This window comes from Elgaria multicarinata, chromosome 1 (assembly GCF_023053635.1).
Source record: "Elgaria multicarinata webbii isolate HBS135686 ecotype San Diego chromosome 1, rElgMul1.1.pri, whole genome shotgun sequence".
NCBI lineage: Eukaryota > Metazoa > Chordata > Lepidosauria > Squamata > Anguidae > Elgaria > Elgaria multicarinata.
This window is the reverse complement of record NC_086171.1, coordinates 167,761,861-167,775,976: the sequence shown is the minus strand read 5'-3', so window position 1 is coordinate 167,775,976 and position 14,116 is coordinate 167,761,861. Positions and strand designations below refer to the sequence as shown.

At 44.9% G+C, this 14,116-nt stretch overlaps 1 protein-coding gene across 2 annotated transcripts in view; it reads right to left on the bottom strand.

The window, feature by feature from the left end:
- MFSD4A (major facilitator superfamily domain containing 4A) overlaps positions 1 to 14,116 on the bottom strand; it is a 60,369-nt gene that overhangs the window by 27,526 nt on the left and 18,727 nt on the right. For both annotated transcript variants that reach the window (XM_063142706.1, XM_063142697.1), the window contains exon 3: positions 12,899 to 13,138. In XM_063142706.1, the coding sequence (XP_062998776.1) occupies positions 12,899 to 13,138 (240 nt within the window). The remainder of the gene's footprint in view (positions 1 to 12,898; positions 13,139 to 14,116) is intronic.

Here is a 14,116-nt window from a genome sequence, read left to right as displayed (position 1 = left end):
CCAGGGAACAGCAGGATTTCCCACTACTAGATAGCACCGTATCAATATAACTCAATGGAACTGAATGGAGGGGAAGTATTCAATTCAAACTCCTTGTCGTCCCTCTCCTCCCATGTAATGCAGCCCAAAACAATTGCACTAAAGAAACAGGAAGCACAAAAGCCCTGGGTAAACAATGCAATTTCCCTTAATGTAGAGAGACACTCCAAGACAGAGCCAAAGGCATAGTTGGAAACTTAAATGGTTTCTTAATGGAGTGAGGAACATAAGAAATGATCTTATACCAAATCACACCAATGCTGAGTATTATCCACACAGTATTATCTAGACTATTATCTTTGCCAAGAGTCAAATCTATCCACCTGGGGTCCCCCAGAAGGCCACGCCCTGCCCTTGGCCCTCCCCCTTCCTTTGACCACCTATCCTTTAGGAGTTTCCAAGCAGATGTGTGGCTTTTTCCCCATTCTAAGAAGTTCAAATGCCTCTCCTGAGGCTTAGTTACTGGCAGTAAGAGCTTTCAGCTAAAATAGGCTGGGTTTTTTGACCCCGCCTCCTTTGCCTTCATCCCCGCCCACCTTTGGAACACGCTCCCAAGCGCTTCTCTGCAATGGAATTCAGCTCTCGGGCTGAAAAAGTTCCTACTCCCGACCTATGCTGTCTGGCAGCGACACTGCAGAGTTTCAAACATGGGTCTCACCCAGCCCTAGCTGGAGATGCCAGGGGCTGAACCTGAAACCTTCCCCAAAGGGCCTCCTTACGCTCCATTTGGGCTCAAGGAACAGACGCGTGCAAACTGCATCCGTTATGAAAGGCCATACTTGCATACATCGCCACTTTCCCTTTGAAAACAAGACGTGGGAGCAGCAACGATGAAACGACATGCCCCTGCTATGCCGGATTTTCAAGGGGAAACAAGAAGCAGCGTGCGTCGCCTGATACAAGTTACCTCTTCTTGCTTCAAGTGCCCTAAAAATACAAAGGAGCCCACAGGCTCTCTGAGGATGCACAGCAGTTGGTAGGGTAGGAATGTGTTGCTTCTTTGGCTTTCTGGATAAAGAAAACTAACACCGGGTTCGATCCAACACAGTGCTTAGTGGCGTTCCGCTTGCAATGGAGGAAGGGGGCGGGAAGGTGATCTTGCCTGATTCCTCCTTCACCCTGCAGCCCCCAGTAAAGCTGCTCTGGAAGAATGGGGGACCCTCCAGAGCAGCATAAGGGGTGATGAACCTCCCTGCCCCCAGCAGGGAGCTTCTGCTGGATCCTAGTGTCTTCTGTCCAGGGAAGGAGGCCTTCCATTCCTGGAGTGTTCAATCTGGATCCAAGCCACCGTGTATGCAAGGCAGGCTCAAGTTCCTCTTGGCCTTTCCTGCATCTGCACTAACCTGCAGTACATAGACACATTTTCTAGTGGAGGCAAAGGATATGCAGTATGAGCCAAGCTAAAAGTGATGCTGGGAGATCTGGACTCAGTCAATCAGGACTACATGTATTTTTAAGGAAACGCAAACTTAGGGTGGGGCTGTGAATTTAATCACAGTAGCAACACCAGGGGGTGGGGAGTGGGTGGCTTGCCCCTTTCCCCGTAGGCTATTTATGCAAACAAAAATCCCACCCACCCCCGCCCCTCAGCATGATCTCCTGGCATCATGTGAAGTTTGGCCTTAGAAGCAAAGCCAAGATCCCGTGTTCCTTTTAAGATGTCACTGACATTGTTTTATGATGTTCTCATATTTTAATGGATGGTTTTGTGGCTGTTTTAAATTTTGTATGTTTTAATGCTATTGTAAGTTACCTTGATTCATTTTTTTAAAAGGCAGCTAACAAATGATGATGATGATGATGATGATGATGATGATGATGATGATGATGATGATGATATCTTTGCAATTGTGCATTTATGAGCTCAAAATGAGCCACATTTCTAGAGGCTACCATCCCCCTTTTGAAAACAAACAAACAACTGCAGCAACCATTTCCTTCACTGCTCCCCACATCAGCCACTTGAGACCGAGACAAGAATCCATTTCTTGAAGGGCCGTTAAAGGCTAGCCTTTGAACTGGGATGCCAGCCAGCAAAAATAAAGACCTGCTGGCTCTCACACAAACACCTCTTCAAAATTAGTGCAAGTTATTGTCACTGTTGTTCTTTCTTACTCCATTTCTAGGTTCTATTACTTGACAAGCTGGTGCACCAGGAGGTCAAATGTAACAGTTTCAGCCATGCTGGAGATCTCCAGTGTTCAGGCTCCAATAATGACAAAGCCTCCCATTCAGCTGTTTTAACAATCCTGTAGCTATTCATCTCTATAACCAAGGCAAGAGGGTTCTTCCCATCTCCTGAGAACCAGCACCAGACTAGATCAGGCATGGTTGTGGACCTTTAATAGTAATGCTCTTGAAATACCAAGTTCTGCTCAGATAAGACTGCTCCTCATCAAAAGCTGTTGTGCAAAGAATCTGCTAGATGGAGCAGCTATCCAAGGCAATCTTCTCATCCCTGATCAATGGTATACAACAGCAGAATGTGCTTTACTGTACTAGGCTGCAGTTACAGGAATGTAAAGTTGCAGTAGTGCCACACTGCCTGACCTGCTGCTATCACTAAGCCTCTGTTCAAGCTAGCATCTGGATTTTCATCTTCCGTATTAAAAGCATCTTTCAAATATTTCTGGCTGGAAAAAAATTACACATTCTTTTAATAACTTTTGAGATATTACCTGATATGCAATGTCTATTTTGTCCCTTTCACCAATCCTACTTAAACGCTTACATTTCACAGAATCTCTGGCTGTGTTCTTTCACCCTGCCCACTCCACCACACAGTTGTTTAATTAGCCAAAAAAAAAGTTCTCTATTCCTTCAGGCAAAGAACATTTCATTCTCCAGTTCTACCAACTCCATATGTTTAGCTTGACTACACCAGACTTGGCATTTCAAGCAGGTTGTTCTAATATTTCCCAAGCAAGGCAGAAAATAGAAGCTCTGACACCCACCTAAGGGCTAGAAAGCCTTGCAGAGGCTGTGAAGTGTTAAAAAATTGTGCAAGCGTATTGCAACGGAGATCTTTTAAAGAGATGAGGCTGGCGTTATCAGAGGATCTAATCAGAATGAAACTTCCTCCAGCAATAGAATATATGCGGAGGTTGCTCAGAAGAAACTAGAGCCTGCCAGTGGGAAACTTGTGATATGTAGCTGCCCATGCCTTTTTATAAATACGTTAAAAGCCTACGTTTAAAAAAATGCAGTAATAAAACTGATGCTATTATTTATAACAGCCTTCCCCAACCTTGTACCTTCCAGATGTGTTGGACTGCAACTTCCATCATTCCCAGGGTAAAATGAGATTTGCAGCCCAAGACATCTGAAGAGCATCAGGGTTGGGGAAGGACTGCTGCTGGCCAGAGGCTGCTGGTTAATAGTCCAAGGTGACTGGCCAATGGCAGGAAATGGTCAGAAGATAGTTAGGGATCTCTCTGTGTTTGAATGATACACCCATCACAGCAAGGGGAAGGGGCAGAGGTGTGTGTGTGTGTGTGTGTGTGTGTGTGAGAGAGAGAGAGAGAGAGAGAGAGAGAGAGCAAAGAAACAACAGTTTGCAAGAGACCCAGGAAGAGAAAGCTGTGCATGCGATGTGCGCTATCTGATGTCCTGCAGGCACGGCTGCTGCTTGCCTCCACTTTTGCTCTGCTTGACTATTTGCAAATAAAGCACATATTTGAAAGTGTTCCCTGCTCTCTTGTCCAAAGGGAAGCAAACCTGGGCAGCCCTGTTCCCGGAGTTTCCCAGCCCTCGGGGAAGCATCCAACGTTATTATAGCTTGCTCTTTATCCAAGGATCCCATTCCAGGCTTTTAAAGCAGGGATGGGGAAAGTGCGGCCTTCCAGATGGGGGTGGACTGCAACTCCCATGAGCCACTGCCAGCATAGCCAATGGGGAGGGATGATGGGAGGGCCACCCATTCCCGGCTTGCACTTTCAGTCCCCAAGCCATTGGCTTGCCAGGCAGGCTTATGTTGCCTAACCTGTTAGGTTCAGCAGTGAAGAAGCGCCAGTGAAATTGGCAGGCTGGAGAGTGTATTAACGATCTACAGGAGGAAACGGAATGCCTCTCATTAGATGTGGATGCTCACCTTACTTTCCTTGCCCACAGCTTCCTTTTCCTGTTTGTTTAGTTTACACCCATGTTTTCTCAGCAACGTGGCAGCAATAGTGCCAAATCCATCCTGCTTCTCACAGAGCCTGAATCACTGGTTTGGATCAAAATTAACTGCAAAGGACAGGGAATTGGATGGGGGGGAGGGGAAAGGGGGGAGACAATGGTCCCTGCTTGAGTATGGCCCTCAAACTATTAGGAAGCTTACAGCAGGGATGATACAAGAGCTTTTCTCTGCCTTTAAATTCCAATACCTGATGGAAAACCTCTCCCAACATGAACCTACCCGTACACTGCGCTCAACATCTAAGGTCCTCCTCCGAGTGCCTACTCCGAGGGAAGCTCAGAGGATGGCAACAAGGGAGAGGGCCTTCTCAGTGGTTGCCCCCCGACTGTGGAATGATCTTCCCGATGAGGCTCGCCTGGCGCCAACGTTGTTATCTTTTCGGCGCCAGGTCAAGACTTTTCTCTTCTCCCAGGCATTTTAACAGCATTTAACAATGTTAAGTTTGTTTTTAATGGACCCCAGAATTGTTGTTTTTAAATGGATACTGTTGTTTTGATGTTTTTTTAATTTTTGTATACTTTTAATGTTTACTATTTTTAATTGTTGTAAACCGCCCAGAGAGCTTCAGCTGTTGGGCGGTATATAAATGTAATTAAATAAATAAAATAAATAAATAAATTTGTTACAAAAGTTTTTGTGATCTTTCATTTAAAACTCTGGGATAGAGCAGAGTATCAAAAGCCCAATCATCTTGGAAGCTGAGCGCCTAATTACATTAATTACATGGGTGGTCAACTTATAGGCCAAAACATCTGGAGGGCCACAACGCCCATCAGTCCTAGCCAGCAGAGCCAATGGTAAGGGATCATGGAACTGTAGGCTAGAACATCTGGAAGGCCATCAGTGGCCCATCCTTGCACTGATAGCATCGCATGAAGCCATGTCAGGCTTTTCCTCACTTCAATCCAAGAGGCAGCCCCTGCCCCCATTTCCAGTGGGACCACAGCAAGCGAGGGAGGGAAGTTTTAACCCTTCCCTCCCCAGCCAGGATCCCAACAAAGTTCTCCCCAACTCTGCAATGAGCAAACAACACCTTCAACTGATGCCAATAAGTGCTCCCCTCCGCCACGTCGCCAACTGTAGCAAGGAAAGGGCAATTTTAGTTGGGAGGAAGGGGTTAAACCTTCCTTGCCTGCGCATCATGGTCCTGATAGAAGCCACCCTCCACCTGCACTTCGGGTAAAAGAGGAAAACCTCCCTGGATGTGGCTGCAGGTCATGCTGTTTACATAATGTATAGTTAGGCCGTCAGCTACTTGTGTGATAGCCCCCTCCCCTTATACCTGGTCATATTGAAGGATGCGCCATACAAGACAGTATGCAAGGTTGTGTGTTCCTAATGCCCAGCTTAACCCAGCTGCAGGTAAGAGTATTGAGCTGAGATTCAAGAATGCATCTGCCTGCAGAAGAAAAGTCAAGGGAGACAATTCTAGTGAGGATTCAATTCATTCCTACTTTAGAGAAATGATGCAAACCTTCCCTTCAAGTTTTCCATTTATTTCCTCAGTAGGAGCTTGAAGCGTTTATGCCAACCTCTGTAGACCTTCCCCCACCCCGGTGAACAGGCCGGCAGTTGGGTCTTTCTCTAGACTAGCCTTCCCCAACTTGGTGGCCTCCAGATGTGTTCGCCTACAACTCCCTGGCTGGAGTTGGTGAGAGCAGTAATCCAACACATCTGGAGGACACCAGGTCCTCGTCTTGACAACATCGGGTCTGCAGTGCGGGGTGGTGCGAGGTGGTGTGCTGCCGCATTGGCACTCCTTTTGGCCATCTACAGCGGAAGGAGTGCAGTTGCGGGCTTTCGAATCGGCGCCGCTGCTGCTGTCCCCACCCACCCGAGCACACACGTAACAGTTCTGGGCTGCCTGGGAGCATCCGCACCCCCTCTTTCAAGGTTAGGTTGTGTGTGTGTGTGTGTGTGTGTTTTTAAAAAATTGGCCTATGTGTAGTTCTTTTTTTCTTTTTTTAAAGCTGTAAATGCGAAGGATCGCATTTACAGCTAAATGGGGGGGACAAGGGGGGAGGAATGGGGTGCTCCCTCCCTCGCAGAATATCCAACCCCCCCTTTAAATATATATCAAGGGTCCACAGAGGCACGGAGCTTACTCGCTGCGGTCTTGCTCATCTCTCCTTTCTCATTTCACTCTACCATCCCTCTCGTATCCTCCGTTTCTCAAACGCTATGTTGCTCTCCTGCCCAAGAGTCTCTATCTCTCTCGCTCTCTTTGGCTGCCCCTTTTGCTTGGAATGCTCTCCTAGAACATCTACGAACTACGAGTTCTATCTTAGATTTTAAAAAGTGTTTGAAAACTCATCTCTTTTCCATCGCTTTTGGAACCCTAGCCTGATTTATTGTTCACAATGCTTCAATTCTTCCCTTATTCTGACTTTGTGTAACTCCTTCCCGTCATATGTTTTAATGTGATTTTAGATTGTAAGCCTCTGGGCAGTATATTGTTGCTGTTTTATTTGTACATACTGTACAGCACCAAGTACATTGTTGGTGCTATATAAATAATTAGTAATAGTAATTAATTAAAAAGTTGGGTTAAGTGCCCAACTTTTTTAGAGTGGAGCTTTGGGGATCGCCCCTGGATCACTTCGGAGTGGCGGCTGCGTCATGTAGATCACCTGCCGCCACTCCGAAGCTACCGCGGGGAAAAGCACCTCTCTAGACAAGCCCTGGATTGGTGAAGGCTACCCTAGCTTTAATCCAACTGGTTTTGCGAACATGCGTCTGTGCAAAACGTACTCCAGCAGAGCATACGTGGCACAACAATAAATGCACGTTGGGTATAACTGAGTCACACAAACCGACATGAGATCTGAAGCTGCATGCACAGAGAAATGGAATCCTGGGGACCAAAATTCTAGATGCAGCCCGTGAGAGCAACACTTAAAGGTTCCAATCCGACCCCAGTAAGCCCCAAAGGCAATGATCTGGGGGATTTCCCATGGAGTTAAGCCTGAGCGACAATGAAGTGGCCTGTGATGACTCAGGGAAAAGAAGATTGCCTGTCAAATTGAAAGGAAGCTTAAATGCAGGCTGAAAACTAATTACATGATTCAGTGAATGAAATAAAGACAATAAAAGATAACTTCTCTGGTGCAGTGCTCAGTTTATGAACTCTCTGCCCTGGGAGATCCATTTGGTTCCTGTCTTATTTAATTTATAATGGTGGTGGAATTTTGATGTCACCTGATTATTATTTAATTTCAGTAGGCCTATGATCTGACTGATGATTGATTTGCTTTTTGCGCTACTGTTTTGTGGACTATCTTGCATCGCCTAGCCTGTGATTTAATTATTACGCTTTGATTGTTTTGAAATAATTGTGCACTGCAAACCTACGCATGCTTACCTAGGAAGCAAGTCCCTCTGTGCTTACTGGGGTGCAAGTGTTTATAGGATTGCAACCATAGTGGTAGGCCCCCTTCAGCAGCTCAGGTAAACAGGAAAAGTTTTAAGAAAAAAAGAGGGGGGGGAAGGAAATGGCATGGGCTGTCCCTTTCAGTTCTTCAGCGATGATGGTATCACTTGCTCAGTTGTTTTTAGAAAATGTAACGAAGGGACCAGCAGCTAAAGAAAATGAGCATTGCGGAGATTGGAGTGTTACAAAGATGGTGGCTTATGAGAAACAAACAAACAGCATGGATCCTACCTAATTCAATTCGATGCACCGAGGAGGGGGGGAAGCTTAAGGGTACAATCCTGTGCTCCTTGGGAGGGCAGCTGATGAGCCATAGGGCGATGAGCCATATGGAGTAGAAGAAGTGCCACTCTACTGCCAGAGAGGGAGGCTGGCCGACAGGATAGCACATCCACCAGAGGGGGCCCCCAGCGTAGTGACAGAATGATCTGCTTTCCTTGTGCCGACAGGCAAAGAAGTTTTTATTCAACCAGGCCTTTGGCAGGTAAGCTGATCTGTTTGGCTGGAAGCTGTTTCTATTCATTCATGGTTGTTTGTGCGGCTAACTGTGTTTTTAATGTATTTGTTTTGCTATTGTTTTAGCCAGGTTTTTTGTTTAAATTTTTTTCAATCCTATGATGGTTAGCCACCTGGATCAGCATTTTCTTGGAGGGAAATTGGGGTACAAATAAAATCAAAAAAGTAAAATGGCAATGTTCTACCAGCGGGAGATGGGGTGTTTAGAGGGCGGTGTCAGGGGAGGCCATGAATCTGCTCCCCTGTTTCAGCCCAAAACAGACCCATGGAGACAGCATAATTAATTTCTTCCCACTGAAATGGGAAGGGAGAAAAAGCACCAGAAGGAAGAGAGAGAGAAAGAAACAGTTCCTGCTCCCTGTCCTGACTATAGTGAGCCCCAGCTGGGTTTTGGATGTGATGGCTGTTCCACCACAGAATTTGAGCACCGCCACCAGATTGCGCATTGAATAATGACCCAAAGACCACAAGTAAGAGTTATCTTTTCATATAAAATCCAAGGTTAAAGCAGACAGAAGCCAATAAATAGTCAGTGAACCAGCATGTATAACATTGATATTTCTATTGCTGCTATCTAAAGAGCTGCTCAGGGATTGCTGTTTGAAGAGCTATTTAAAGGCTTGTTCACTTGAAAAGCACCTTGAAAGGGATTCCATTCCCTAAGAAGAAACTAAGCATGGGGTAAACTGTAAAAATCAGACAACGTTTTCTATAGAGATGTTACGTTAGAGAACTTTATGGTGTACATCTGATCTTGCCAATTTTTTTAGACAGCACTGGCCTATGACTACAGCTTATAAATGACTGTGAAGTGCTGTCCTCGCTGTAAAACACGTTCTTCAGTTATATACGTGCCAAGGTGAATGTTTACGGTGTCTAAACCATGTTGGTTGTCTTTGCTCTCGAACAGATACTAAAAATTGCCACCATCCCCCTGAGCTAAATCTGAGCACTCCTGTCATTGCATTTCTGAGCCAATATTGACGATGACAATAACATTCTCAAACAAGGCCCTCCCCTTCCTAACTTTGTCAATGTTTGCATTGTGTGTTAATGAATATACCGTGCAATTAGGACTTAAAAGGATTCTGGAAATAATTCCTTCCTATGAAATATTGTTACACTACTCTACTTCAAAGGAACCCTCTGCATGCGTAAGAGATGAACTCATATGACTCAAGGCCATCAGGTCTCGGTTTGATACACTGCTCCACAGTTTAATTAACACATGCTGTGGACAGACTCTGTTAGCCAAGATGCGGTTGACTTTGTTTTCAAAGAATGATCTAACCCCCACCCCCACCCCAGAGAATTCTTTGTAGTGCTTTCCTTCCCTATGTTATTTGAGTATTAGTCAGAAATTATCTGAAATTATCTTCTATTTTCCTAAACAAATCTTTTATGTAAGACTTTGCTAGACTCTGGGATGTTCAAAATTCTGGCCAAACTACAAAACAGAAGCCACCTGTTTTAAAGCAACAAAAGGTGCATATACCTGAATTAGCTAAACTCCCAATTGTGAATCTGTAAGAAAGTGAAGAAAGAGGGGAGGTTGGTGACAGCTTCTAGAGAAAAGTTGCCAAGCCTAATCTCATTTCTATGAGGGTTTGAGTAATTTTTCAAAGCGACGAGCACAGCCGTTCACTGGAGCAGCATCTACCCTGTAAAACCAACAGCTCCTAATACTGGGTTAATGTTGGCCAAATTAAATGATAAGTGAAATGTGCAATTAAATTTCATTTATTTCTTCTTCTTTTAAAGCATGTTGTGTGGGATGGGGGAAGCAATTGAATTTTTATGCTGCCCAATAGCCGAAGCTCTTTGGGCGGTTCACAATCAAGATGGAGATCATGGCCTATGGGGGTTTCCCTCCACATTACCATCTCAGGGAAAATTCCCCATAAAGTTCTTGTCCCATCCCACCCACCCCGCTCCCATCTCCTCCAAGAGTCAAGCAGCCATTAGCGCCAAACTTATGAGCGCTTACCCTGGGAGTAAGTCCCACTGAACTGTGTCCTAGTTACTACTATGACATAAACATCCAAGGGATCACATCATGCCTGGGGCTGAAATTAAATCTGAAAAGTCCATTAAGGTTGGCAGTGAGAATGGGGAAACATAATCTGAGAACATGGAGGAACAAGCAGGCAAATCAACGTGGGGCAGAGCGCGAAAAAGGGCCTGGAGATTGCAACAACCAATTTCCCCTCCTGAAACAGTCCAGTCCAGGAAAAAAAAAGCTTAACTACTCAATTCTGCTGAGTATATAAACTGACACGATGCTTTTCGAAAGACATGTCAGCCCCAGACCCTCCCTTTTCAACACCACGCAGTCCTTCTAGTTCCAGCCCCTTCTTCCTTGCACTGTAGAATTATACAATTGCTCAAGGAGCTTTACAACATAATAATGTAGGTCAAATGCCAGCTGACTATCCCAGGTGAGAAATATGGCCCGGAGATTAGAGCATCACACCTTCACCAGCAAAGATTCATTTTTTATGGGAGTTTGGAGCTGAGCTGAGCAATACTTTAAAAGGTCCTGCAAGGAATCCTCTGCAGAAAAAGGCTTCAGAAAATGTGATTTCTGGTTATTATTGGTGGAGAGAAATCTCATCTGGTTAATATTCATACAGGTAACATACAAGGAAAACACCCAGAAGGGCTGATTTTGCTGATAGTGAAATAGCCATTGTGGCAGCTTAGCCTGTATGGTGTTATATAGGGTGACCATATGAAATGGAGGACAGGGCTCCTGTATCTTTAACAGTTGTATTGGAAAGGGAATTTCAGCAGGTGTCATTTGTATATATGGGGAACCTGGTGAAATTTCCTCTTCATCACAACAGTTAAAGCTGCAGGAGCCCTGTCCTCCTTTTCATATTTATTTTTATTTATTTAAAACATTTATATCCCGCCCTATATCATTAAAATCTCAGAGCGGCGTACAAATAAAATCATACAGCATAAAACAATAAATATGCACAGTTAAAAACAAATTGAACCATGATCCAAGTTAAAACAATATATAATTTAAAAGCAGTAAAAGCAGTTAAAACAGTTAAAACAATGTGCCAGTGAGTTTAACCATCAAAGGCTTTGTTAAAAAGCCACGTTTTTACTTAGAATCGAAATGAAATCAATGTTGGCGCCAACTGGGCCTCCAAGGGGAGGGCATTCCACAAATCCACATTCTATGTAAAACTGATAGTTTGCAGGCTTCAAAGAACAACGCTGTCGATCTACAATGACATGACGGCCATCTGGTCCAATTCCCACCACCTCCTTCCCATGCACATTCAAGGCACACTTCTGCAACCAAAGTTAACCTGGAAGGGGACTCCTGGCTGATAGGTCAACAAACATATGCAGTAGTTCAGCTATCATGGCTGCCCCCACCTGCCGCTAAAGAATTATAGGAACTGCAGTTTGATGCAGTTAGAAAATCCAAGCAGCCCTTCTGGAGAGGAGGAATGGCTATTAAACCAATTTAAGTGAGCTGATGCCTTTAGAGCAGCCTTCCCCAAACCAGCACCCTCCGGACGTATTGGGCTGCAACTCCCACAATTCCTATAATGATGGGAATTGCAGTACACGACATCCGGAGGGCACCATGTTGGGGAAGGCTGCCCATGGAGTTTCACAACTTCCTTCCACAGCAGGATGCCTTTGACGTGCACCGGGCTGAAAGAACTGCACACGCAGTCTCTTCTTGAAAATCTCCACAGAAGAGAAATTTCACAACGCTTCTGGGCAAATCTGATAGCTCAGTGACAGAACACTTGTTTTGCATATGTAACGTCCCAGGCTCAAATCCAGTTACAGAAGACCTTGGAGAGCGGATGCGAACCTCAGCAGGGACTCGACAGGCCAACAGCCTGACGGAATAACAGAATAGGAGGCCACCTCCTACAGCCCCTGTCCCCATATACTGCCCCACACAAACCCTGGCAGTTTAAAACCAACTCCCAGTATCCAACCAATGGTCACTCTAGTATAGCTCCCGCAGCTTTAACTGTGGTGATGAAGAGGGAATTTCACCAGGTTCTCCATATATACAAATGACACCTGCTGAAATTCCCTTTTCTATGCAACTGTTAAAGATACAGGAGCCCTGTCCTCCTTTTCATATGGTCACCCTATAGTAAGTGAAAAGTTGTACATGGCAGGCAAATGGTGGTTTTGTTTGTGACAAACAATTCACGTAACCCATTCCTTGCATGTACGGTAATTCTGGCAGAAGACAAAAAGATGTAACCCAGCCTTACACAGTGGGGCTGCCCATCTTGATCTCTGGGCCCTGCACCACAATATACTGTAAGCTGCCTCAACATTCATTGGATTGAAAGGCATGATATCAATCTTTTAAATCAAGTTTTGTGAACCGCCCAGAGAGCTTCGGCTATTGGGCGGTATAAAAATGTAATAAATAAATAAAATAAAATAAATAAGTTAAATTAAATTAGGTTAAATTCAAATAAAGGTTTGTCTGTACTTCCCCGCCTGTGTTGCATATGACCACTGCAAGCAGTGTTTCACATTGGAGACAGCAGGGTGGGAGAATTGATTGGTTGCAATGCTCAAAATTTTTCAGCATGCAAACTGGAATCAGTTGACTTGTACTGGCACCCCGCCTTATACAGGACTCCTCCGAATATGCAAACCAAGACACCTTCCCTTCAAAACGTTGCAGGCATTCAGCTGGAAGTATTATCCATGAGGACGGCATTACTCACATTGATCAAAGCCATAATCCAGAAGGCGTAAGACACCCGGGTCACCACCAGTCCTTTCGTGGGCAGGTCATAATGCGACAGGTTCCCGAGGTGATGGGGGACTAGCGACTTTCGGAGGTGAGGAAGGTTGCTGTTGCCGTTGGCTGTGCCATTGGCCAGAATGCAGTTGGTATCCGACAGAAAAGGGTCAGCTATCAGGGGGCTCAGCAGGGCACCAAAGCCCACAAAGAAATGAAGGGCCTACACAAAGGAATGAGAAAATTGGTTGATTACAGCCAGCACCATGGCACCCAGTCAGGCCAGATAAATGGAATGGGAATCAAAAAGGAGGCGAGTACAATGGTTAGAACCCTCTCTAATAACTCAGTAGGGCTGCATTATGTTCTAGCACCCTTCCTGAACCACATCATCCCTCATTAGTACTGCTCTGGGATAAGAAAGCTGAAGTTTTCCCAGCATGCAATTTTTTAGATGACAATTGAGATCTCTGTGGGTTAGAATGCATCAGATAATTAACTCTGCAATAGATTTCATAAACGATCTTGTGCAGCCTAAGTGCTCTCGACGCTTTGACCCAAATGACTGGTGTATTGCGCTTATTGGTGGGGGGACTGTGTTTACATATCTGATATATGAAAAGCCTTCAGTGTGGTGGCCCCCCTTCCTATGGAACTCCCTGCCTCTGGAGGTCAGGCAGGCAACCACACTGTGTTGCTTTGGCATCTCCTAAAAACAGGAAGCCTTCCTTGGTTGAACAGCCACAGTTTAATTGGCACCCTGATTTTAAGAAAAGAATAACTGCAATATTGTATTTTATTCTTTTTATCTTTGTATAATTTTATCTCTTCTTGTTCACTACTCTGGAGTCTGTTTCCATGTGGAGCAATATACAAATGTTGTAAATAAATAAATCTGCCACAATCTATTTGAACCCAGTGTTCAACCATCACAGCTACTGATAGCTGACAACAGGTCCAGTGCGTGCCAACACTGCAGCGAGCTCACTGGGTGAGTGTGTGGGGAAGATATCCATCTTTACCAAGTTACTTCCCACATTGTGGTGAACGCCACTGCACCCAGATGGAAACATGGGCAAATCCTGGGCAGAGATGCCCTGAGATGCACAAAAGATGGTGTTATCGATTGGCAGATTAACTTTCATTGGGGAAGGACTGTACAAGTATTTATTGTTAACATGAACAATCTAAACCAAATGAG